Genomic DNA, 22,408 nt, shown 5'->3' on the forward strand with positions numbered 1-22,408 from the left:
AAAAGCGCAATTCGCCGCTTATCAACGGCGGCCACATGGTACCCCATACATCAGCGGAACGAGATCGACGTGGACAAAGCGCAGACGGGGCAATGCTGCGTGCGGAAAGATTGGAAAAGCCGCGACGCATTTCGGTTTAACCAGGTAGAAAATTGCAAATCAGATCGTCTATAACTAGGTACGTAGGTGTTCTTTAAAGCCATCGGAGCTTAATTTCGAGAAATCGAAATTGCGTTCGGATAAAATCATTGAGCAAAGAAATTCACTTTAATTTAATAACAGGACTTTGATGATGATTTCAGAATATTAAAAATGAAGGAAATTTAAGTTGGACGTAAAGAGACGTAAAAAAGGATGTATTAGAAACAACGCAGGTATGTTTTTACAGACATTTATTTTTATACAAAACACGCGACATATAAAATAATAACGGAAAAAAGATGCACACCTTATAAATATGTTTTTATTCGTATATAATTATATATTTACACATTATATAATATACTTCTATATTTGTTCAGTGTGCTGGATCGACGGAAATCTTTTTGAACTGTTTGCCTTCTGATCAAAAGAAGTTGATCAGCCACCTAATACTTCAGTAACATCTCGACTTCCATTCGAGAAAGTCTCTTACAAGGTAAAATCGCTTAAATTAATAAGTTAATCAAACTCGTCATGCAAATTTTAAAATATACAGGAGAAAAAAGTATTCGTGAGACGAGAGTTATATTACCATACTTAAGTAATTGACAGTGCAATTGCATTCGCTGCTGACTGTCGTTGACTATTCGTTCAAAGTCTCTTAAAACATAACGATCGATACAATAACGGTAATGACCAGGTTTATTAAATGGACGTGGAGATCTCCGGAGGAACCAGACCTTGATTTCATCTCGTTGCAGATTGTATCGTTTGCTTCCGGCAGCGCCGTAAAATTCGGGAAATTTTGAATATCAGCCGGCTGAAAAAAGATTAATAATCAAATCAATATAAATAAAATAACGACGTTAATAAAATTAATAAGTCTGCGCTATAAAAATTATCTAGCATACATTTTTCGATGTGCTTTTCTTTAAATTGTAATTTTAAAATAATAGAAGGTTGGAGGGAAAGAGAATTTTACCAGTGCTAATTGATCGTCCCTCTTTCTGCAGAATGTCATGTGTCTGCCGTGATAAAGACTATCTTCTATCGTTCTCGTGAGCAAATCCTCCGTCCACGGTAAAGCTAACATATGTTGAGCCATAGTTAATCCTAAAAATAAAAAAATAAAAAAATTAGGAATATTATTCTCCTTAGTCGTGCTCATTAAAATGTTATTATAATTAATGTATACCTCGAAATTCCTCAGGTTCTTCGATGACGAGCCGCGTGAAAACGTTATCGTTATCATTTTTTTCTTCTCTCATGGCCCTTAATGCAGACTCTGCTGCTTTAGCGACAGTCGTATCGATCTCGTCGGTCGATTTTATCGCCGAATAACCAGGAAGCTGTTGCTGATTAATCGAAGGCGAAATCAAATCGGATCTAGAATTTTTTAATAAAAAAAATTTAACTTAAACGCGAGATTAAATTAAAAAATTTTCATGATAATTGATGAATTGACAGCAATAACTCTTGCGTAAACATCTTAAAGTTTATCTCGCGCGAGATAACTCACCCATTCGTTAGAAACATCTTTTCCAAATAATCCATCGTCACTCCTCTGAAGCTCTTTATACCGAGAGTCTTGAAAAGGTCCTTGACAGGCGTCATACTATAACAAGCGGCAAGAGGTGTTCTGGGATAATGCACGACGAATGCCAGACACATCTCCTGAGAAGCCGCGTAACCGCCTAAAGTCGGCTTTGTTCGATCTAAAGTGCGGTAAACGCATTCAGCAATTAGCTCGTCGCCAGGTAACACCTTCACTTCTTTTTCCAGGGTGTGAGATTGCTGGTAGTCAAAGTCGAAGTGATTGTCCTGGACTATTCTCGGCAGCTCTTTACCTTGTCGAACGTGCTTCAGGCTGAGACGCCGACCTGCCAAATGCGAGTGCAGGACGACCGAGACGACGTTAATACCATCCTCGGGAAACATCTGCAAGCAGAATTTAAAGTAAATTAAATTATTTCAATTGACGTGCGTTCTTATTTGAAAAATTTACATAATTTTTCAGTACGTAAGTATGTATATTGCAATAAAAATATAAAAATATAATTTTAAATAATGTTAGGCTTAAATTAATATTTTATAACTTTTTTTCAAGTACCGTGTTGGTGCAATGCGGAGTGCAATATCCGGCTGTAGCGTATTCCTTTTGCTGCGGAGGTACTAGATGAAGAGGGCTCACCGCTACACCGGCCACGAGAATGCCCGCTTCTTGAGAACGAAACTTTGGAGTTAAGTGAAGTCTTATGCCACTGCTGTCGATCACCTTTTGCATTTCTGGATTATTGTAATGGACTTCCAGCATATAGTACGAGCTCTCACCGTGTTCCGCTATTGGTATACCAACGTGCTCGGGCATCCATTCGCCTGTGTGACACGTAAAATAACGTAAGTTCTATTATTATACTATACTCTTTAAAGATACTAAGAAACAAGTAGATAATTTACCTTTACTGCCACGAGCCCAAGCGAGGACGGGCTGTAGACACGAGTCCCATTCTCGCGGCATTGTTGGGCTGTAACAGTGGGCACCGAAAATCTTATCGTGCCCCTTGAGAATCGGCGCCGTCGACGCGCACTCGTACAGAATCATGTGATGGACCAGATTTTCGTTGGCTCTCTCCACGAGCGGGGTATACTGAAGCACATAAATAATTCATGAGTGCGAAATCGTTCCGCTTTGGATCAGGCGATCTACGAAATTTGCGCGAAGTCTCCCTTTCTCGGATCTGTAGGTTACCGATTACGGAAACTTGAAAAAATCATGGATGTAGAAGATTTAGGCCGTCAAGAATCGGGTGTCCTGGGAACGATCTTAATCATTTTTCCCGCGATCTTTCTCCCATTGATAGTCGACGAACGTTTCGATACGCGTAGTGACATTATTCCGGGTCGTTTTTTTATTCTAACGACGCGCGTCCACCCCGCGCGACGTCCGGCATGAATGACCGTGATTCGTGAGGCACATAAGAATAAGGCCCAACCTTTTGCATTCCGTCAGAACGCCGTGGCTTATTCCCGAGAGCTTCGCATCTATTATTCGCGAAACCTGTTGGCACGAATTTGCCTGTCGTTGTGTACTCACCCCTATCATGTGATGCTTCTTTTTCAACGAGGAGGCTTTAAAAATCTTACACCAGTATACGGTATCTGTTGTATTATCCACCTCAAACTGTCGAACAAAAACATTTATTAAATGTGAGTATCGCAATTCGTTAAAATGTGTGAAATAAAGATTGTGAAACAAAAAGCAATTTGAAATCGAATTAAATCGAGTCTATTTAATCGTACTAAAAAAATCGAGCAATAAAATAAATTTTTTAAACAATATATTATAAAAATGAAAATATGGTGGAAAGAAGGAGTCCTTTGTTTTTTTACCTGATTAAGCTTTACGTCCCAGTGTCGTAAATTAGTCTCTCGCGATGGCGGAGGTGCTGCAGCTGTCTTCAGCCTCAGAGCTCTCCCGCCACGTCTACTTCCGTGAGGCATTGCCGTGTTTAATTCAGGATCGACATCGTGCATGGCCCATAACACTCTAATACTATCACCCTAAAATCACACAACAAGTTTCGCGTTTAATTTAATGATATTGTTTTTCAAAAATATATTCTAGTTACGGTATTTTATTATTTTATTTTATGTGTCTTGTCAAATATAATAATACATATATCTGTATATTACAGTGACGGCAATTAAAATCGAACGTGCCGAACAGTCGCCGGAGAATCCTGGCCCCAACGAAAGAGGACAAACGGCATGGTAAACGCCTAAATACCATCGCAGGAATTCGAGACTCTAAGAGGGCTCTACGGCCTTTTAAAGCCGCGGGACCCTTGCCTCCCTCTGAGCATAAATCGAAGGAAGGCTCTCCTCGAATTGTACGGACGGCGACGATTATACTGTAAATCTCTCCAACAACATTTCTTTCTGTCTCTTTCGCTCTTTCTCTGCTCTTCAGATCTTAAAGAACCCCAGTGAGAGATTTGCTTTCTTTGCACGCATTTTAATTACAGAGTAGCGGATTAGAGGTCGGAAAGTAATTTTGATGTTAGGGAGGCGCGATAAATTTCCGGCTCTTCCCGTGCTAATGCCCATTCGCGAATCGCAAATTACGTTGAATATTTGAACCCTTGGTAAATAACAAAAAGTCTATGAAATTTATTTTAAATTCCAAGTGTCGCGCCAGCCGAAACTTTACATTTCTTTTGCGATAAATCTCTGTTTTTGGCAGTCAATTCGATTCTCTTATAATTTATTTTCTTCGCCTACTTTCAGTTTGTCATAATTGATTTCACGTACCATTACATTTTAATAAATGTCTTATGCATTTTGAGGAGTGCAAAGTTAATTACATCTCTGTATTTTTTTCAGAATAAAATAATCTTCTTCTTGACGATTACCGTCAATTGATGATCCTGAGGGTCGCACGTTTGCCACTTTCTGGAGAACGTCACAGTAGTGTGGGTGGCGTTCTGCGAGCCGCTGATCACTTCGACGTCCTGGAACGCGTCAGTAATCGGGGCGGCGTTCGTCTCCTCACCGTGCGAGTCCTGAAACACGAAAAGCAGAGAGAGACGTTAGAATTGTCGGAGAAGGTTCAACGTACTTGTCGAAACGAAGGCCTCGCGGGCCCCATAAACTCGTTCGCTATTGGACAGGAGATCGAAAGCTTTATCGGGTCAGGTAAGCGCCAGGTGTTCGTGGCCGCGTCAAACTGGGACTTGAAGCCCTTCTACCCGGCACAATTCCTCTCTCCATCTTTACCTACTTTCTCTTTTACCTTTGCCTAAGTAAAGTACGATGAACTTTCGTCATTCTTTGTTATGACTTGATTTTCGTTCACGCAGCGGACGCATCGTGTTCACTGCAGTAAAGAAGACGTTGATGTTTCTTATAAAATAATTTACGCTGCGTAATATGCCTAAGAGAAAGAAAGAGAGAGAGGGAAGAGGAGAGGAGAAAAAAAAGAAGAGTTTTCCAGCTGCTATGTAGTAGCGCACGCAAGTTAAGTTAGGACGGCCAGCCGCAGGCGTTTGGGTCCGTTGGACCCCGCTTATGGTGATGCGTCCCGCTGACGTTTGTATGTGCGGGGCGTGCAGTAAGGCTCCCGAAGGGAAGTTCCCTTCCTGCGCGTAATGAATCCGAATAATTGCCGGAGAGCGTCGTCATGCCCGGTGGAGTACTACGCGCTTCGTAACGAGCACGTGTAGAAAGGAAACGATAATAGGCTCGCCTCTCTCATTTTTTCTCTCCGTCTCTTTGGAACGTTACGAGAAACCGATGGAAAATGCAAAACGGAAGGGTAGATACTTGTTAACGCGTGAAAATCACGAAGTATTTGTATCTCTGCGGAAGCCTCGACTTTCTTTTATTCGGCGCGTTATTTTTACGAACAACTTTAATTGTCTCTCGTGATAAAAAAAAATATACTAAAACTAGTAATTTTAATTTTATAAGTTAAACGAATTTTAATTACAATCAGTTTGCGAGGAACGACCCGTCCAGCCGAGTGTCATAATGATACGCGTGCATAAATCTTACCGGAAGACTGCGAGAAACTCCTTTTTTTTATCTCGATCGGAACAGTGGAGTCGTATCGTTATTTCGTGGGGTTCAAGTGCGTTCTCACAAAGTTCGCGAGACGATTTTCTCATGGTACCCGGATATTCTCATCGCCATCGGGTTAATTAACACAGCCCTAGCGTTGTTCAGCGATTAAAAAGGTCTGACAACATCTAAAGAATTTTGCCAGCTTGTTCAAAATTCGATGTTCCAGAACGGGAAACGTTCATCAAACAAGACGCTCGTTAGTTTAGTCAAAGTCACATTAATTTAGTTTTAGATTTTATATCAATTAGCCGGGGTTTAGTTTAGTTTCGTTATTGCACTTAATGTTACTGACGGCAAATTAAATCTATTATTTTAATATATAATAAATTCGTCCTATCGGGTCTTCTTTCAGCTTCGCGCAAATAAATTATCTCGTGAGAGTGAGAACAGGAAAAGCAATATTCGGTCTATTCGCGCCGCTATCTTGAGCGCCAATTTATCGGAGGCAAATTCGAACGCGTTCGAGTGGTTCGCGCAAGTGACTGAGAGAACCGGTCGACTAGGAAAAGCGATAAAAGAGAAAAGAAGTAAGAAACGCTCTCAATTCCCACGCCGGATTATCGCGGTCAAAGTGAAAAATATTACAAAGTGGCTTGATCGTTAAACGAAAGTATTATGCAAACGATCCGGTGCGGTGAAGCGACTCGGTTCTCGCAGACACCTGATTTTCTACGACTGTGAGTCACCAAGCCAGAGAACGAGGAAGTCATCTCTCGAAGTTCCTCGATTTGGAAACGGGTTTCCTCCGCGCGAGATAACGAATGCGTCGTCGACGGTGTTCTTATCGCGATCCTAGTGCGAATAATCGCGTACGATATCCTACGAAAAACTAACGTTCAAGGCTTGTTGGTTTACTAAATTTTATTAAAAATACTTGTCGGTGAAAAGAAAAGAAAAGTAACTTATATTTAATATTTTTAGATGACGAGACTTAAGAGCTAGTGCATCTTCAGTTTGTAAAAAAAAGCTACACAAAGAGGAGAAAATATGCTTGGAAGACTGAAAGTTAAGTCGGCGGATGTGACATCATGGATCGACAGCCGCTTCCTGCAACACTCTCTTGAGAGGCTTCTCCGCTTGCGTCACATGCGCGTTCTGCTCACGAGGCGTTTCTCGGAACGAAAAGGAAGAAACGGATTCCGATGCGATAATGCAAATCTCTTCTCCACGAGAGACATTTCAGGAAAGTTGTCTCGAAAGAGATAAAAAATTGCAACTATGACGTAAAGGAACAAGGATCGCCGGTAAGTCTTTTCGTCAAGTTCTTAAAAACTTTTAAATTGTAAAATACATCTTTCTCGAATTGTTACGATCGTCAGATCGCAAGTTATTTATATCGGAATTAAGATCAGATTTTAAGATTACGCGTTCGTCAAAGATTTCAAATAACGCTGGACAGGATGCTGCGAGATTCCTTCGTTTATTCCGAGCGCCTCGAGTAAATGCCGGCTTTTAGGACCGTCTCGAAATCTCGACTTCGAGAGTTTCTCGACATATTTTTCCACGGCAGATGGATGTAGTGGGACTTGCGTCCACGAGAAAAACGAAACACCGCCCCGTGCATAGCCGCTTTGTGTGCACGTTGCAAACGTGATTCCCATGGGTTTCGTAGTCCTGAAGAGAAAAGGGAAGGAATTTCTCTGAAGAGGTACCACTAGGAGTAGGTTGCTCGCCAGGTGTTTTGGTGGTGGTCTCTTCTTCGCTCATCTTTCTCTCTTCTTCTTTCCTCTGCATTTTACTGTAGATATCGTATGTAGTATATAGCACCACATATGCGCATATACGTGCGTGTGTGCATTTGGGTCGTCTTCCCCTAGCCCCTCTCTTTCTCTTTCTCTCTCTTTCGTCCACTGTCCTCTTTAGCCCGGTTTGCTCCTCTCTGCCTCTCGTTCCTTCGCTCTCGACCCATCGGTGAAACCAACCGCACTTTCCGTTTCTCTCTCCCTTTCTTTCCCTCGCGCGCATTCTGCATCTTCCCTTTCCTTCTCGCAGCCAAATCTCCTTTTTACCACCTGGCAAAGCAGCAGCTGGTAGCGACCAGGCTCCTTCCTCAGGCAGGAATAAAGAAGTTTTTCTCCGCGTCCTTCGGGAACTCCGCGGGAACCAGTTTTCACCGTCCGAATCTCGCTTTTAAAATAATTATTTTTTTTAATTCTTTCTTACAAAATTTCGTATTTTGAATTGGTCTACTTTAGTTCTTTTTTTTTCTCAAGAGAATATGATTACTGCCGAGCTTTTAATCGCGATCCCGGCCCGGTTCTCACGTGTCGCGATGCCGGCGCGACTCTCGCACGCAGTTACGTGCAATTACGAGCGGCAAGTCGTTAAGGTTCATCGTGGCCGGTTTTACGAGCGGTTACGCGGAATAATAATCAACGAATTAAAAACGTAGTGGAAACTCCACCCGTTCTTGTCGTCTATTCGCAACCCTTCGACGGGGTTGCGCGCATCCCCCGCAATTTAATCCGCACTCCCTCTCTTTCATTCAATTTCCTGAAAACAATGAAAAATTCTCGATCCGCGGTTTTTTCAGACTTGAAAACAGTCCCTGGGTAGAACTAGACGTCTCGTTGGAATACATGAGTGCTTCTGCGAACCAGTTTCGCGATGGTTCGGCCGCTAACAGCGCTAATTTGCTCTTCTTTTCTGAGTTGAGTTGTTTTTGGGCCCGGAGGGCAAGTCAGGACACGAAAAATGGGAGGCTCGTAACTCTCATCGCGCCGCTACATGTTACGGATAACTGGTACTGTCGAAAAAACGTGGCGAAAAGCAAAGAAAGAGATCGAAGAGGGATTTCTGCACTTGCACAGATTATTAACTGCAGAATCGTTCAGATTCGAGCTATTCTTTCTTATAGTTTAAGCTACGCTGCTTCTTGTAGTTTGTGAGAGAAACGGATGAAAGATCTCGCGATTCTCCAAGCGTTTCTTCTTCTTTCTATCCGCTTTTTTATCAGCCGGATATATTCAGCAGAAAGACAAGCAGTATTAATCATAAAAAGAAAATTATTAGAACAAATATTAATGGATTGAATACATCGGGAATATTTACGAAGCATTTTAATAATCTTTAGAAACCCGCGATCTGCGAATGTTACATAGCGCGTTGGCGTTAAAATTATAAGCCTTTTTATTAATACTTCGGCATCTCGATCTCTTAACGGCCGGTTGTTACGGCTGTTGTAAAGTTGCCGGAATCTCGCGAAAAACCATGGTCTCGGATTACGAGAGAAAAGAAACGAAATGGTGATCGGCGCGGACTCCCCAAGCCGGTAAGAAGCGAACGATGATTCAGGTACATAGCCGAAGGGCGATTCACTGAGACTGGACAAATGGCGCGTAGTTGACGGTATTTTATTTGGCCCGGGTAGTGGACCGGTTCCGCGATGCGGGAATCGTAAATCATACGCTGGATTACGTCGAGCCCGACGACGACGGAAATGCTAATGAACGCCTCGCTCTTCGTTTATCAATAATGCAAAAAGCTCTTTGCCGGGTATCGGATATCAGCTTTACTCTCTGCTGAGACTGACACAACGTATTTCTTAAGAAAGATCATCAGCTTTCGATATTTGAAGATTTCTAGACGTAAAAATGCGGAAAAAAAAAAAAGAAAGATTCAAGAAGGCTTGTTAAAGAATTATCAACTAAGTTTCGAGATGCGCGCCACGTCGTGTACGAGATGAATTTTAATCTATGATATATTCTTTAAGTCAATTGAAATTCTTTTTCGTTTTCTTCCCGTTGCGGAATAACGTAGCGTAATAATATGCAGAACGATATAAAACGGCGTAAAAACTGACCACGATGAGTTGAATCAACGACGACGGCGAACAGGCGAGAAAAGAAGGAACGATTAGCGCGAAGACGAAGGAGATGAAAGAAATTTTCTGGCAAATTCCTGGTCACTTTTTCGCTCGGAAAAAAAATTAATCGTGCCGTATACTGGTCGCTGGCGTAAACGACACCTCGTTCGATGATTCTCAGTCCGTGCAAAGGGCTCCGCAACGCGATAAAGTCAAACAGCTGCCTGACCCACCTTCGAGGCATTTGGAGAGATATACAATACATATATACACGTATATAAATTGCACAGTCGCCAGACCACTGCCTACACCTCATCCACCGCACCTTTCCCGTGTTGCTAATCGCGCTATTAATACACGCTACCGGTGCCGATTTTTATTGCACCCTCGAGCTACCACTGAACGTCTACGAAATTGTCTCTGGCGACGATTAAAATTGATTCCCCTAACTTTTTCGTCCTCGTTCAAGTTCCTTCCGCGGATTAATTTGCAGCGATATATCGCTAATTTTTTTCCGCGCCTAACGACGTTGATTAGCAACAATTAATTACAAGAATTATCTTTCATTGCTGGACCAACCGCGATAGCTTTTACAGTCTGCTAATTTTTTATTTTTTATTTTTTTTTTTTTTATTTCTGCACAACCGTGTCCTTAAACGCAGCGCGATAACCATTGATCACTGGCTATCTGGCTATCATCCAAGATGCATTAAGGATTTTATTCTTGCGTCTCTTCGGCATGTACGCCGCGCTTTGTCAGAAGATAGCGGCCGAGTATCTCGTGTGGAGGAACGACGACGAGAGGTGGGACTGGAAAAGGACGAAAGCGTGTTAGCCGGTGGTAGAAAACGAACAAGAAGGATCGTCCAGGATAATGAGAAAAAAATCGCAACGAAATCGGGTAGGTGGAGGAGATGGGAAACGACAGGGGTGAGAGGAAGAAGAGGCCCGGCCGTCCATGCACCGTTGCGCTCGACTGTCCGACTGTCTGTCCCGTGCGTCCTGGACGGAACCCGTCGGCCCCTGGGACCAAAGGGATGGACGGATCGCAGATTACGTACATTTCAGATTCACTCGTACGCGGTGCGCAGCGACTCGTATTTCCCGGCACGGTAATAAATTACGATCGCAATCGTCGTATGCTCACGCATTGTCGGTCACGCCGGACGACGACGGATGCGAGCGGTCGTCTTCGAAACCTCCCTCTCGTCGCTCGTTGCCGATGAGTACTCCTCTTTCTCTCTCTACTCCGCCTCATCGCGAATTAATGGCGATTAATTAATTATTCGACGTAATCGCCGCATCCTTTTAGATTCAGGCGAGGGATTCGACGGCGCATTATAATTTTTATCTTCCAATTTAACTTCGTTCAATCCGTCTTAAGCTTTCTTTAATTTCTCTCCCTTTTTCTTTTTCTCTCCTCAGACCAAGCGCACGTTCTCCTTCGCTTTTAATCGGTGAAACTCGTTAGGAGAGTATTTCGAGCGATTTAGGATCTTCACCCGAGGTATCGCGTTTGATACGTACGCAGCATCGCCAGCCTGTCTATCGGGTCCAGGACCATCGTTCCGTCCTTCGCGGTAGCGGTGCTCAGAGATTCGCACACAGCCCCCCCGTCGACGGTGTCTGGAGGCCTTGACTGGGCCCCTCGGACCTAACTTCAAGCCTGGCGTACCCAGCGGGCCCTTCCCTCGTGTTCATGCCGCCGATCTTTACACACGACCACACTTGGCCGCGCGAATTCACGTACGCAGTTCTTATTCCACACGTCCTGCGTGTACCCTTCGTCGTCGGCGAAATCCCGCCACCTCCAGGGCGTCTGAATCCAAATGCATGTAAGTGCATCACTCGTCAGTGCAACAGGTACGCGGATACGGTGAGATTTGTCAAGCGCAGTTATAAGACATCTCGTGGATATACGTGCGTTCTGGCAAGTAACAAATTGTCGCCTCGACGGGGGGTCGCTTCAATTATAGCTTGCAATTAAAAATTTCACCATTACTTTTGTAATCGGCGCGTGAATTAACGGGGGCGAATTATTTCCGCGGTGCGCAGCATCCCCGTTGATGAGATACCTAAGATCAGCCTCGATCCGTTGCATCGGGAGATTTACAATTCATCAAGGTAAGAAGGGCATGAGGGTAGATCGATCGCATACGCCGAAGGAACGCACAGTGAGAGGCCGCCGGTCGGACGTAAATTTATCACGACGTTATCTCGCCCGTTGTGAAGCCACGTTCGTTAATTTTATCCCGAACTTTATCTCTTTCTCTCTCTCTCTTTTTCTATCTATTTCTCCTCCTCTTCAGGATCATTCTTTTCTTTTTTGTCTCTCTTTCCGCATCGTTCCTTCTTCTCGCTTTTCCAATCCTCTTGTCGCCGGGACGAGGATCAGGCTAATCGACTCGAAAATCTGGAGTCAATGGAACGGTGGTCCATTCGTCGGCACAAAGCTTTATTCTGAAAAATATTTGGACCTTACCGGGATAGACTATCGAGTGATTCTCGTCTTAATATTTTCTCTTTCGAATAGAATAAAAGAGGCGCAAATTAAATCTATAACATCCTAGTACATTTACAAAGAAAATCTTTGTAGCAGTCCGAACGATAATCTTTAGCTAGGTAAGCAGGAGCGATGAATAGCACGTCTTGAGCATTACGAAGTCGAAGTTAAGTACAAGAAGCAGTCGCGCGCCGCCGAGTAGATCCCGTATTTTCAGCCTCCGTGTAAAACGACGAAGACGTGCTTTGCTCTCGAGAGAAATTCCTCGCGCGATACTGCCGCGGCCAGGCTTCGTCAGGCGTAATGGATATAAATTTAATTAAGATTAGGATTTCGGGGAAGCGATGTCTCCGAGCCGAAGCAGGTTCTGAAACCTGGTACTCGTACGGTTCTCTGCTGGCTGCTGGCAATTTAAAACGTATCGTGTTATCATTGAGAGACTTTAATTGTCAATTATTATTCCGCGTTATGTAATAATAAAGCTCGCCCACTGTTTCTTCTTGATTAATTAGCTCAGCGGTTTAGCTAGATTTATAAATTTTTCTCGTCGCGGTACGCATCCCGCGTATCGGGCAATGTCAAAAGAAACGATCGGCGCGTCTGGACGAAAATCAAAACTGCTTCATCGGTTACGTCGTGCGGTGTTAATTGACGCTTCTCATTAATACAGATCGGTTGCGCGAACGGACTTCCCTTTCGAGAGCGATTCCGTCGTTCGAGCGGAGAAATGCGGCTCAGGGGGAGAAGAGTGGTACTCGCGATAGTCCTTTTGTTATCTCTCGCTCCTTTCCTCTGGAATCCCTTTCTCCTTTGGAGCCTCTCGCAGGTCCTTCAAGACGCTGGGCTCGACCTCCCTTTCTGCTACAACCGCCTTCTTAATCTTCCTTTAATTCCCCGGCTTTCGCGTTTCTTTAGCTCCTTTTTCCATCTTTCGTTTCCTTCGTTTCATTTCTTCGTCGAGCCTCTTCTTCTCCACCTTCCTTCTTCTCTCCTCGTTCTCTCCTTTGTTGTCGCCCCCTTTTTGTACCATCTCCCAGCTTCGCGGCCTTTTGCCGGCTCCCTTCGCCGGAAAGAGATGCGCGCTGACAGGTTTCGAACTGTCTCGTATCCCCTCGTGAAGAACTACTTCGGCGCGAAATCGAGCTGAGGCACTCCGTTTTATCGTCGTGTGCTTTTCCGCGCGCTCCAACATTTACGAAACGAATCGTGGGCAGGTATTGAGAAATTGTAATCTCGCCTCTTCATTCAACCGTTCGAGGTACCGGAAACGCTTTTTCTTAACCGCAAGAAATTTTATTAATACGTCTTTAATTAAAAGTCCAATCGATAACAATATAATTAATTAAAAACATATCCTTCCAAGCGATTGCGCGTCGAGTAATTTTTTTTAATTGTTCTCGTTCATGCGAAAGAATCTTGAAAATGTAACCTACGGTTTATCTTGTTCTTTTATCTCTCCGCTGCATATCTTTGTAATAACTCTAGAAATTATGCTTTGATTCTATCATTGAAGTGACTCACAGGGAGAACTAGATGTTTAGCGGGAAAAAAAAAAGGGCGTCGAACAAGAAGCCGCGTTGATTCCGCGCCGTCGTACGCGAATCGATAAACGAGATAAGAAGAAAACGAGTCCTTCCTACAAGGCTGAATGATGACGGCGATGCATTAGTTCATCTACTTATAGACTGCGATCACTTTATTAATCCTGTCTACGTTCTCATGCCTACGCGTATCTTTTTCTGCGATAACCGTGCTAATTTCACCGCGCCGCAGTCGTGTGAAAATAGTTTATCGCTGCGGGACATGAATAATCGCAGAAAGGAAAATCATTTTAAAACGATTTCTAAAATAATTTGTTATAGTCCTTAGGTTCTTAGGTTAATCGTCGAAAAAAAAAATCGTGCCCCAAAGAAATCGATTATTGAAAAAAAAACCAGTTTAGAAAGACTGATACTGTATAAGTGATATATGCTAATATGTATCAAATATTAGTGAAATTACAAATCTGTTTTTTTTTTTTTTGGTTATTTAATGTTATTAAAAAGGCAGATTAAGTAAGAAACTATTGCAAGGTTAATAATATAGATATATGGCTCGATTTGGCAAACAAAGTTATGCAACCTTGATGCTTTTTTTGTACAGAAACTATCCTGGACATCCTTTTGGGCATCGAGATTTATCGATAGGACTCGGTACGGCTGGTTGCCTTTCTACAGAGATAGATGAACGATTATCGGCGACATCGCGGATGAGAGTTTCGCAGAAAAAACTTACCAGTAGATTGACAGTGCCGGTGTGATCGTCCACCCAAGCGATTAAGATATCGGCGCCTTTCATGCTGGTCTTCTCGTTAAAACCGATGCCAATGTAACCCAGAGTTTTGCCAGTAACTCTGAAGACTACCTCATCATCGTCGGAAGGATCCCACTCAAGGATCACGTCGCCGTCCTCGTCCAGTTTCTCGTACCTGGTAAGTTTCCAGCGTTGCCCGTTAGCTCTACTCCCTTTGAACCCTTGATTCACGCTCCTCTTGAATCTCATTGCCATTTCGTCCTTGGCGTAGTTCTTTGCTTCTTGAGCATTCTTGACCGGCTTCTCCGGAACATATTTCTTCGGCACCCGGCTACCCGACAGCTTCGGTGTTTTTTTCAAGCTCGGGCCGACCAACGACTTCGAATCGATCTGCCCGCTCTCGCTGATTATCTCAAATTGCGTATTTTCTTCGTTTTCCATTTCTTCGAAATCCTTCTCGCTTTCCTCTGAAAGTTCTTCCACAGATTTCGGAGCTTCGACGATTAATTTTTCGACGCTGGTTTGATTCTCAAGCGTTGTTTTATCCTCCGGCGTTTTTTCTTCCTTCTCGATAATCGTATCCCGCGCAGTATACAAATTTTTGGCGGCATCTTCGAGATCTGTCGTCTTTTCAAAACGTTCCGATTTATGCATCGTGTCCCAAAATATTTCATGCTGATCGGGATTGTGATTCTTCTCCCGTTCGTTTGGATAATCCAAAGCGTCGTTCTTGTAAGGGATGTGTTTTCTCTTAGCTTTCCACTGCTTAAGCCAATTTTCGTCGACGTTCAAGCGTTGCTTTTTGAAGTTACCGATCTTGAGCAACGGTTCATCTTCCTCGAGGCTCCTCTTTATTCTTCTGTTAACAGAATCCATAGGGTGCCGTTTATTTCTGTACGGCACCGTCTTCATGGTCTCGTCCATGTGTTGAACATAAAGGTCCAGTAGATCGCACTTGACGATCCAGCACGCGACCAGCGTCACAATCACCCTCAGTAACAACATCTTCATTCACTTTCTTTTTACCTCTCTCCTTGATTCTTCATACGACCATTAAGTGAATTCTGCTGGTTTCTTCACAGTCACCACCAGGGCCATTAATGTATCTAATCGAATACAATTAGACGTACAATTAATTGAAATCTATCTATCACCACCTACCAGAAATCTATCATCTTTCACCTCCCGCACTTTAATTTAATCGTAATCTCCCGTCAATTCTTATCAGTCGTAAATACAATTTGTAAACTTCGAAAAGAATTAATCTTTATGATTTCTAATCACGAACGATTTTTTCTTTCAGTCAACCTCGTTTTGCCGAAAAGCTAATTTTTGACGCCAATATCAAGATGGATTAATCGTATCCACGAACACCGATAGTAGCCTGGACGATTTGAGACGAATTGAAGATCAGTTTCTTTTACAATTTTCTCGTTAATTCAATTTTCAACACGCCGGACTTGAGGACAATCTTCCGTGCATGCTACGCGCACGACAGTTGTGCCGGGACTAATTTAAACACGCGGCTGCCCCTGCAGATGCTCGCAGCTGCTTACCTGCAGTCCCCTTCCTTCGGGGGCCCCGTATACGTGTTCCCTGCTCGAATATGCGTGCGTAGGTGTGAGTGTGTTTGGTCGTTCGCGGGCCAGCATCCATTAGATCGCACACGTAGAATTCTTTCATTGTAACTCTCCCACTCAGGTAGAACGGGAATCGAACAAGCGTGTGTGCGTATATTTGTATAATAAAATTGAATTTTTTCTTTCCTGAAATAATGGAAAAACCGAACGATTCATACGTGACTATTCTTGCAGGCACAACTTCTAATCTTCAAGACAACGTAAGCGAAACGTCAAGGAAGATGTAAATTAAGAGACCTGACCTAGCTGGAGGATGAATTATTTATCCAAATAACTCATCGGGATTTCTTTTCACCCTTCGACGTCTCATTTGCTGCTGATATCTTATTTGCGGCTCGTCCACTTTTTGCCGGGGTCGCCAAGGATCAATCTGCGTTTTTGCGCCCGACTTAGTTACGTGCGGGTAATAAGTAATCGTGGTGTTCTAGCTGCGAGACCGGCACGTTGCCCTTCGCCGAGGGTACGCACTTCGGCTTGCTTCGACTCTGGAAGACGTGCGAGGGCAAATTGTTAGCCGTATACCAAATCATACGGTGGACGGAATAAAAAAAAAAAAGCCATCCTCCGTGTCTAAGCTTGTGATCCTTCGAGCGCAATAATTGCAGACGGACTCGCACATACGGTTATCCGCTGCCGCCGGTGCTCGCCCGCGCGTTCACGGGAGCAGGTCCTTCCTGCGGAAACGTCCCTCCCTTTTTCTTTTTCGACGGTTTTTTGTAACCGGAGACTAGCTCGCACACGTGAATGCGATGCCGTCGGTGGCGACCTTCCCGTTCTAGAAAGGGATACGGGGATGTTAAACTAACCGCGGCAGATGCGAACCCTTGGCACGCGCCCTTCTGCTCGTTCAGTGACTCTCATGCCCCGCGGCACCACTTCCGGTGGAACAGTTTCACGCTCGTATCGACACTGACGCAACGCGAACGATCCCCCAGTATTTTTTTCTTTGATTAATAAATTATTCAAATAGCTTCTCGAGCTGGCAAATCACCGTCGAGTTTAATCGTTCGTGAAATGCGCTGCGTTCGTTCGTCGAAGGTATCTTTTTACGAGATCGATATACCTGGCTCGTACCGATATCGCCGATATTATTAAGGACTATCCAGCGTTTAATCGTGCGAATCCCATCCGGTCGGCGGATCGATATATATATTTCGCTTAAGCGCTCGCACGTGTTCAGAAGCCAACTGTATCGGGTTACTTCCGGCGACTATGACATTGGAACACTACACCTCGCGTGTTACGAATGGTAGTTATCGAGTCTTATATCCCTTAAAAGAGTTCCGCGGGACAAGAGCGGAAAAATCAATTTCATTACTTTTTAGGGACAGGTGCGTGCGTCGGAAAGGAACGTGTGACACGTCGAAAAGCTGTTTCTCGGTTCCTTCTTTTTTCTTTTCATGCTTCTCTTCGTGCTCTCACGGTCCCTCGTAGCTATTCTTATCATGAGATTGCTCGTCGAGAGAGATGCGAGGACACAGGAGTCGCCGGAGGTGCGACGTGTACCGGCCGTGCGTTTCAGTATTCATTCAGCGAAATTATTCGTCGTGCCCTCCCGCCGCGTGCCAGGATCTTATTTATGAGGAAGAGGCGAGGTATCGATTCGGAAATCGCGTCGTCTCGGGAAAAACCGATGAAGCGACATACGACGCGCGCGACGCATGACAATTAATTCCCGTCGGCCGCGCGTGCACGTGCGTAAACGGACTATCAGCACCGGGACATGACGTGCCTCGTTCGCGTATTCCGCTCGCGGAATAATTCCTCTGAACGACGCGCGATGCTCGATTTCCTTTCCGCGTAAATAAATGCCCCCGGCTATCATTCGACCGTAAAAAATAACCCGCTCGATTCCGATCCCGATCGTATTAAGCGCGTTGAAATTAAATCAAACTTGATTATCTTTTACTAATTTTTTTTTTCTTTTTTTCCAGGAATTAAAGGACTTCACCTGCCGCGAGTGTTCACTGGGTCTCTCTACACCTGCTAACGTAATCGTACTTCTTCCCGACACCATCTGCCTCTCTAAGGTTTCAATATTCGATCGGCAGATGTGATGAATTGAAGTAGAAATGTATGTGTTAATCGCGAGCCGTACGATACACGTGTCTGTTCATTCATTACTGTAATTTCATCAAGATGATTGTGAGAGAAAAAGGTACACATATAAATAAATCTTCTAATAAAAACTGTGATATGTCATTCAAGTCTCGTGTACGTTTTGTATTGTAGAAGCGGTGTACATACGTGCAAGCATGCGAATTTAAATCACTCGGTAAACTCCGAGCTATTTTTTTTCATTCTTAATAAATTTATTAATTTTTTTAAAATCTCAAAAGTTTTCGGGAATATAAGAAGTCTTTAAATTAAATCGTGCAATTAAAAATTAATTTGGACCGATTAGAACTCTTACTGTTATCTAATTCTTTTTACCAATAATGGTTGATAACTAAATAAAGTATTTATTCAATAATATGATTGCAAAATTGCTAAAAAGTCTTCAGATATTTTTAAAACGGAATTAAATTAATTGTATAAAAAAGAAATATCAGTGATTAAGTAAATTCTTTTTTATTTTGTTTTATTTTATGTTTATTATGATATATTTTATTTAATTTTGTTTAATTTTGCTTTATTTTATTTAATTTTTCCTGATCGTCGAAAGGGACGTTAGCGGGTTTGTGACAAATGTTTTCAGAACTAACGAATTCGATGTCATCGATCTTTTCAACCTTTCTCGATGTTAGAAAGATCGATGACATCACTCGAAATTATTATAACTTTTTATTAGATTGATAGAAGTCAACGGACGCCAGTAAATTTAAAAGCAGAATAATAAAAAAGCACTTTTTTCTTAATGCAGCTTACAAATTTATTTGGCAAAAATCATACTACACGAATACACAAATGTGACGTTGTATAGTAATTATAACGTAACAAAAAAAATTAATGTTTATAAAAAATAATTGATTTGTGTGGTTAATGCATTTTAACTTAATCTTATGTAATACATATTCAATTTCCACTTTTCACATAAAAAAGTAATTGAGTAATAGTAACTATTTAAAAGAAAAACATTTTAAAGAATGCAAAAATAATCATTTTACTTCAATTAAGTTTTAAACTTCATCATTTTCATAACCTTGTTTTCAATGCAACGTAATAAATCTTTTTTAGTTGGACTCTAATTTCTCGATGTGTACCAATTTGGAGACTTTGTCTATCAAATGTGTCACATAAGTTTTGTAGTTTAATGGAGCAACTGATGCACAGATATTTCTTGTTCTCATTTCATCCTAAAAAAATATAGTTTTTAGAAAATAATATATATTAGTATACGAAAGTTTTACAGTACAAATACACCTATTTAATCACATCTGTTTTTGCTTACCTGAAAAACTTCTGCTTTTGCTCTCAAATTAAATGTAAACTTTTTAAAATTTGCATCGCCATATTTCTGCATATAAGCGTCATTATCAGTCTCCTTTAATGCTCCCAACTGTTGTGCCGTCATACCCAATATTTTCTCAGCATCTTCATTAAAGGCAGTAATCCAGCGATTGCCTGTTGCGTCTGCTATGTTCATCTGAGCATCGTTATAAATATTTCAATCCGATAAATATTATAAGATACTCTTAAATAATAAAATCGATGTAAAGATAATATACATACAGATCCCAGTAAGCGGTATATAAAATTTGGAAATTCTTTATTACACTTCTCGCATCTGAATACTCCGTTAGATTGATCGATTAACTGAAATTAAATTTAAATTGTATGGTAATTCATATTTTGTACATAGCATAGTGTAGTACATAATTTTTATTTCTAAGTATTTTTGTATTATTCGTATTTTCTGTTACTTACCTTTTTTTTGCAGCCTTCTACGGGACATGCCTTATAAATAGAATTTTCCACACGAATCATGTTAATAGAGGCCACTACTGCAAATGAATCTGTGGTATTTAACTGTTCTCCCAATCGAGCTTCAGTCGCTTCTTCAAAAGTGTACAATGGGGCATTAAAACTGCCACTTCCACTTGTTTTAGATAATGATCTAGTGTTTTCCGCATGGCCGTGTGTAGTGTACCACCCGCGCAATCTGAAATGTACGTCGTAATATATCATTATAAATGTTAATACGTCGTTATGCAATTTTAATCTCCAAAATTGTGTATTTATAATATACCTATGTGCCTCGGGAAGATCAGGATTTTTTTCAAGTACAGAGGAAGATAAAAGTGACAAACTTTTTCCACCATTGAATTCGCCGATACGTCCTCCTTTAATGGCTAAGATTGCGCTTTCGGGACAGTCAAACTCCTCAGCTTGCTTTCCCCACAATGTAACAGACACCTAAGAAAAGAAACTTATTTTATGTTTGCAATAGCAAAGTGTTAGCTTTAAATTAATAAATTAATAATAAATAAAAATAAATAAATATATTTTTTATATAAATATATAAAAAATAAATTAATTAAATTAATAAAGTGCTTACCATCATGCCACTGTCGTCAACAATATTAACATCTCTTTTTATAAGTTCTCGACCGGTAGTTCGTTGTACAATATGTTGTAAATCGCCGGAAGATGTGACGACACCCAACACATCTATGGTAAGTACATTTTATTTATAACCAACATTTTGATAGTTTAATTAATTTTTATAAGCGTTAACATACCTATTATATCATTTTTTTCTTTGTTTTCTATTTGACTTATGGGCGAGAAATCGAACTGCAAAGTTGGGATATCATCGTTCTTTTCTTGACAAAGTCTTATTTCCGTATCGTTAGTCATTGTCATCTCATAATCGTTTTTTAATGTGTTGAATTGTTTATTCGCCGCCTTTAACGCGCATCGTGAGATATAGTATACTTCACCAGGCTAAAAAATATATAAAAATATTTTATAACTTACTTGCAAAGGGAAAAATGTATTCTTTAATGATCTTAATTTCATAATACATACCTTTATCATATCATAAAACTTATCACACATATCTCTAAACGCGGTACATCGAATTTCGCCACTTTCATCAATTAAATCCATGGAAAAAAGTTTTCCTTCTCCACGAGAATTACTCCATGTTCTGATGTCAGATTTGCTGGTTACACGAACTTTGATCACCCACCTAAATGTATTTTACCAGTTTTTTTTTAATATTACAATTATAAAAATATATCTTATGTCAATATCAATACATTATACATCAAATAGAGTTCTCTTACCTGTTTTGGTAAGGACTTAATGCTGTTATTGGGATTGTGGATTCAGAAAAGTCCTGTGATCTTGAAGTATTTTTTGCAGTTGAACCATCTAACATAAATAAAACAGATTTTGTACAAAGTATTGCACATACAAAAGTCAATGGGTAATTTAGTTGATACTTTAAAGCAAGTATGATAATACACTTACTACTTTGATAATGTACAGTTTCAGCTGATGTGGATGTAGATTCAGTGTCTGATTTAACTTCTGTATTAGTTGGATTTCCTATCTTGTGTCCAACATCACTGCCAGGAACCAACACCTCCATATTCAGTATTAGTATCACCCGTCTAATAAATAACAAAATACACTTGAAATATAAATTATGTATCTATTTTAAAAGATAAAGAAATATAGACAATACTTTTCTTTGCCACTGTTGTTCACTGCACTTAGGTGATACTTTAGTATTTTGCAGATGGCAAATTCAGTCAAAATATTATCAGTAATTAAATTATTCAATTGAGTGGCCATCATTGTAAATGAGTTTAATCTTTGTCCATCAGAAACCAGTAATCTGTAGCGATCCATAGCAACACCATCTTTATTGATACTTTTCGGTAGTTTCTTAAAACCCTGTGAAATTATATACAATTATTCCAAGTACATTATTTTATTTATTAGCAATTACAATCTATAAGTCTCATTGTGAAAATTTGACAAATTAGAAGCCTGTCCGTTCTGTCGTACTCACCAATACTTGAAGTACCGGGTCTTCGAGGATCATGCCCTGCATGATTTTCTGAAACGATTAAACGTTCGTCGTTAAATAATGTAACGCAATAATAGAAAAGCGACTCCGGCAGACTTACCTCCAATGCCCCTCCCGTTAAATTGTACATGATTGCAGTTCGTTATTATCAGTCCAGAAAGATGCTGTGATCTCACTGCGAATAAAACGGAGCCTTTCACAGGAAAATACGGATAACAACAGATATTGTGTGTGCTTGCCTCTGTTATTTCCCGCCGAATAATTGACGTTAGGTGAGATCAGAGATATCGACGAGCGTTCCACATCCGATCATTTCACGCTTTTATGCTTCTCGTACAAAAGACGATAAGAGCGTTCAGAGATTAAGCTGGCGAGTCGACCAATTACGATCGAGATTGAGAGCTCACCGTGAGGCAATACTC

The 22,408-nt window shown here is 41.4% G+C and overlaps 2 protein-coding genes and 1 long non-coding RNA gene across 5 annotated transcripts; 1 reads left to right on the plus strand and 2 right to left on the minus strand.

Annotated features, from left to right (window-relative positions):
- Window positions 1–42: 42 nt before the first annotated feature.
- On the plus strand, window positions 43–18,857 carry LOC139108922 (uncharacterized). Of its 3 annotated transcripts, none has more exons than XR_011546743.1 (12): window positions 43–178; window positions 303–374; window positions 522–637; window positions 1,924–2,097; window positions 2,249–2,538; window positions 3,837–4,054; window positions 4,525–4,836; window positions 6,685–7,007; window positions 14,214–14,541; window positions 15,667–16,090; window positions 16,178–16,406; window positions 17,938–18,857. It is a non-coding gene; the product is annotated as an uncharacterized lncRNA (long non-coding RNA). The 3 variants fall into 3 exon arrangements; XR_011546744.1 differs by having other exon boundaries at window positions 16,178–16,395; XR_011546742.1 differs by having other exon boundaries at window positions 16,178–18,857.
- LOC139108905 (MOXD1 homolog 1-like) lies at window positions 378–15,675 on the minus strand. The gene is made up of 10 exons (XM_070667577.1): window positions 14,346–15,675; window positions 4,554–4,703; window positions 3,532–3,702; window positions 3,236–3,322; window positions 2,599–2,788; window positions 2,252–2,517; window positions 1,661–2,079; window positions 1,337–1,527; window positions 1,124–1,254; window positions 378–961 (listed from the first exon to the last, which is right to left on the minus strand). The coding sequence occupies exons 1-10, from the start codon at window positions 15,372–15,374 to the stop codon at window positions 803–805; spliced, it is 2,793 nt and encodes a 930-aa protein (XP_070523678.1). The 5' UTR covers window positions 15,375–15,675; the 3' UTR covers window positions 378–802.
- A 104-nt stretch (window positions 18,858–18,961) lies between the features above and the next one.
- Window positions 18,962–22,286, minus strand: Rpa-70 (replication protein A 70). The gene is made up of 13 exons (XM_070667587.1): window positions 22,087–22,286; window positions 21,969–22,016; window positions 21,639–21,850; window positions 21,422–21,564; window positions 21,235–21,322; window positions 20,975–21,137; window positions 20,686–20,890; window positions 20,502–20,614; window positions 20,193–20,359; window positions 19,871–20,105; window positions 19,676–19,759; window positions 19,395–19,589; window positions 18,962–19,299 (listed from the first exon to the last, which is right to left on the minus strand). The coding sequence occupies exons 1-13, from the start codon at window positions 22,114–22,116 to the stop codon at window positions 19,177–19,179; spliced, it is 1,806 nt and encodes a 601-aa protein (XP_070523688.1). The 5' UTR covers window positions 22,117–22,286; the 3' UTR covers window positions 18,962–19,176.
- Window positions 22,287–22,408: the final 122 nt, after the last annotated feature.

This window comes from Cardiocondyla obscurior, linkage group LG16, assembly GCF_019399895.1.
Source record: "Cardiocondyla obscurior isolate alpha-2009 linkage group LG16, Cobs3.1, whole genome shotgun sequence".
Classification (NCBI taxonomy): Eukaryota; Metazoa; Arthropoda; class Insecta; order Hymenoptera; family Formicidae; genus Cardiocondyla; species Cardiocondyla obscurior.

Bases quoted from the DNA above. Each gene is read 5' to 3' on its own strand.
- Rpa-70 (XM_070667587.1), bottom strand. From the start codon at position 22,116: ATGTACAATTTAACGGGAGGGGCATTGGAG. The intron at 20,891-20,974 runs GTATGTATTATG...TATATTTTTTAG, and splicing joins AGTTTTATGATATGATAAAG to CCTGGTGAAGTATACTATAT. The intron at 19,760-19,870 runs GTAAGTAACAGA...ATTTAATTTCAG, and splicing joins TAGAAGGCTGCAAAAAAAAG to TTAATCGATCAATCTAACGG.
- LOC139108905 (XM_070667577.1), bottom strand. From the start codon at position 15,374: ATGAAGATGTTGTTACTGAGGGTGATTGTGACGCTGGTCGCGTGCTGG. The intron at 3,703-4,553 runs GTAATCGTCAAG...GTGTGATTTTAG, and splicing joins CTCAGGATCATCAATTGACG to GGTGATAGTATTAGAGTGTT. The intron at 2,080-2,251 runs GTACTTGAAAAA...TTCTGCTTGCAG, and splicing joins CTCCGCATTGCACCAACACG to ATGTTTCCCGAGGATGGTAT.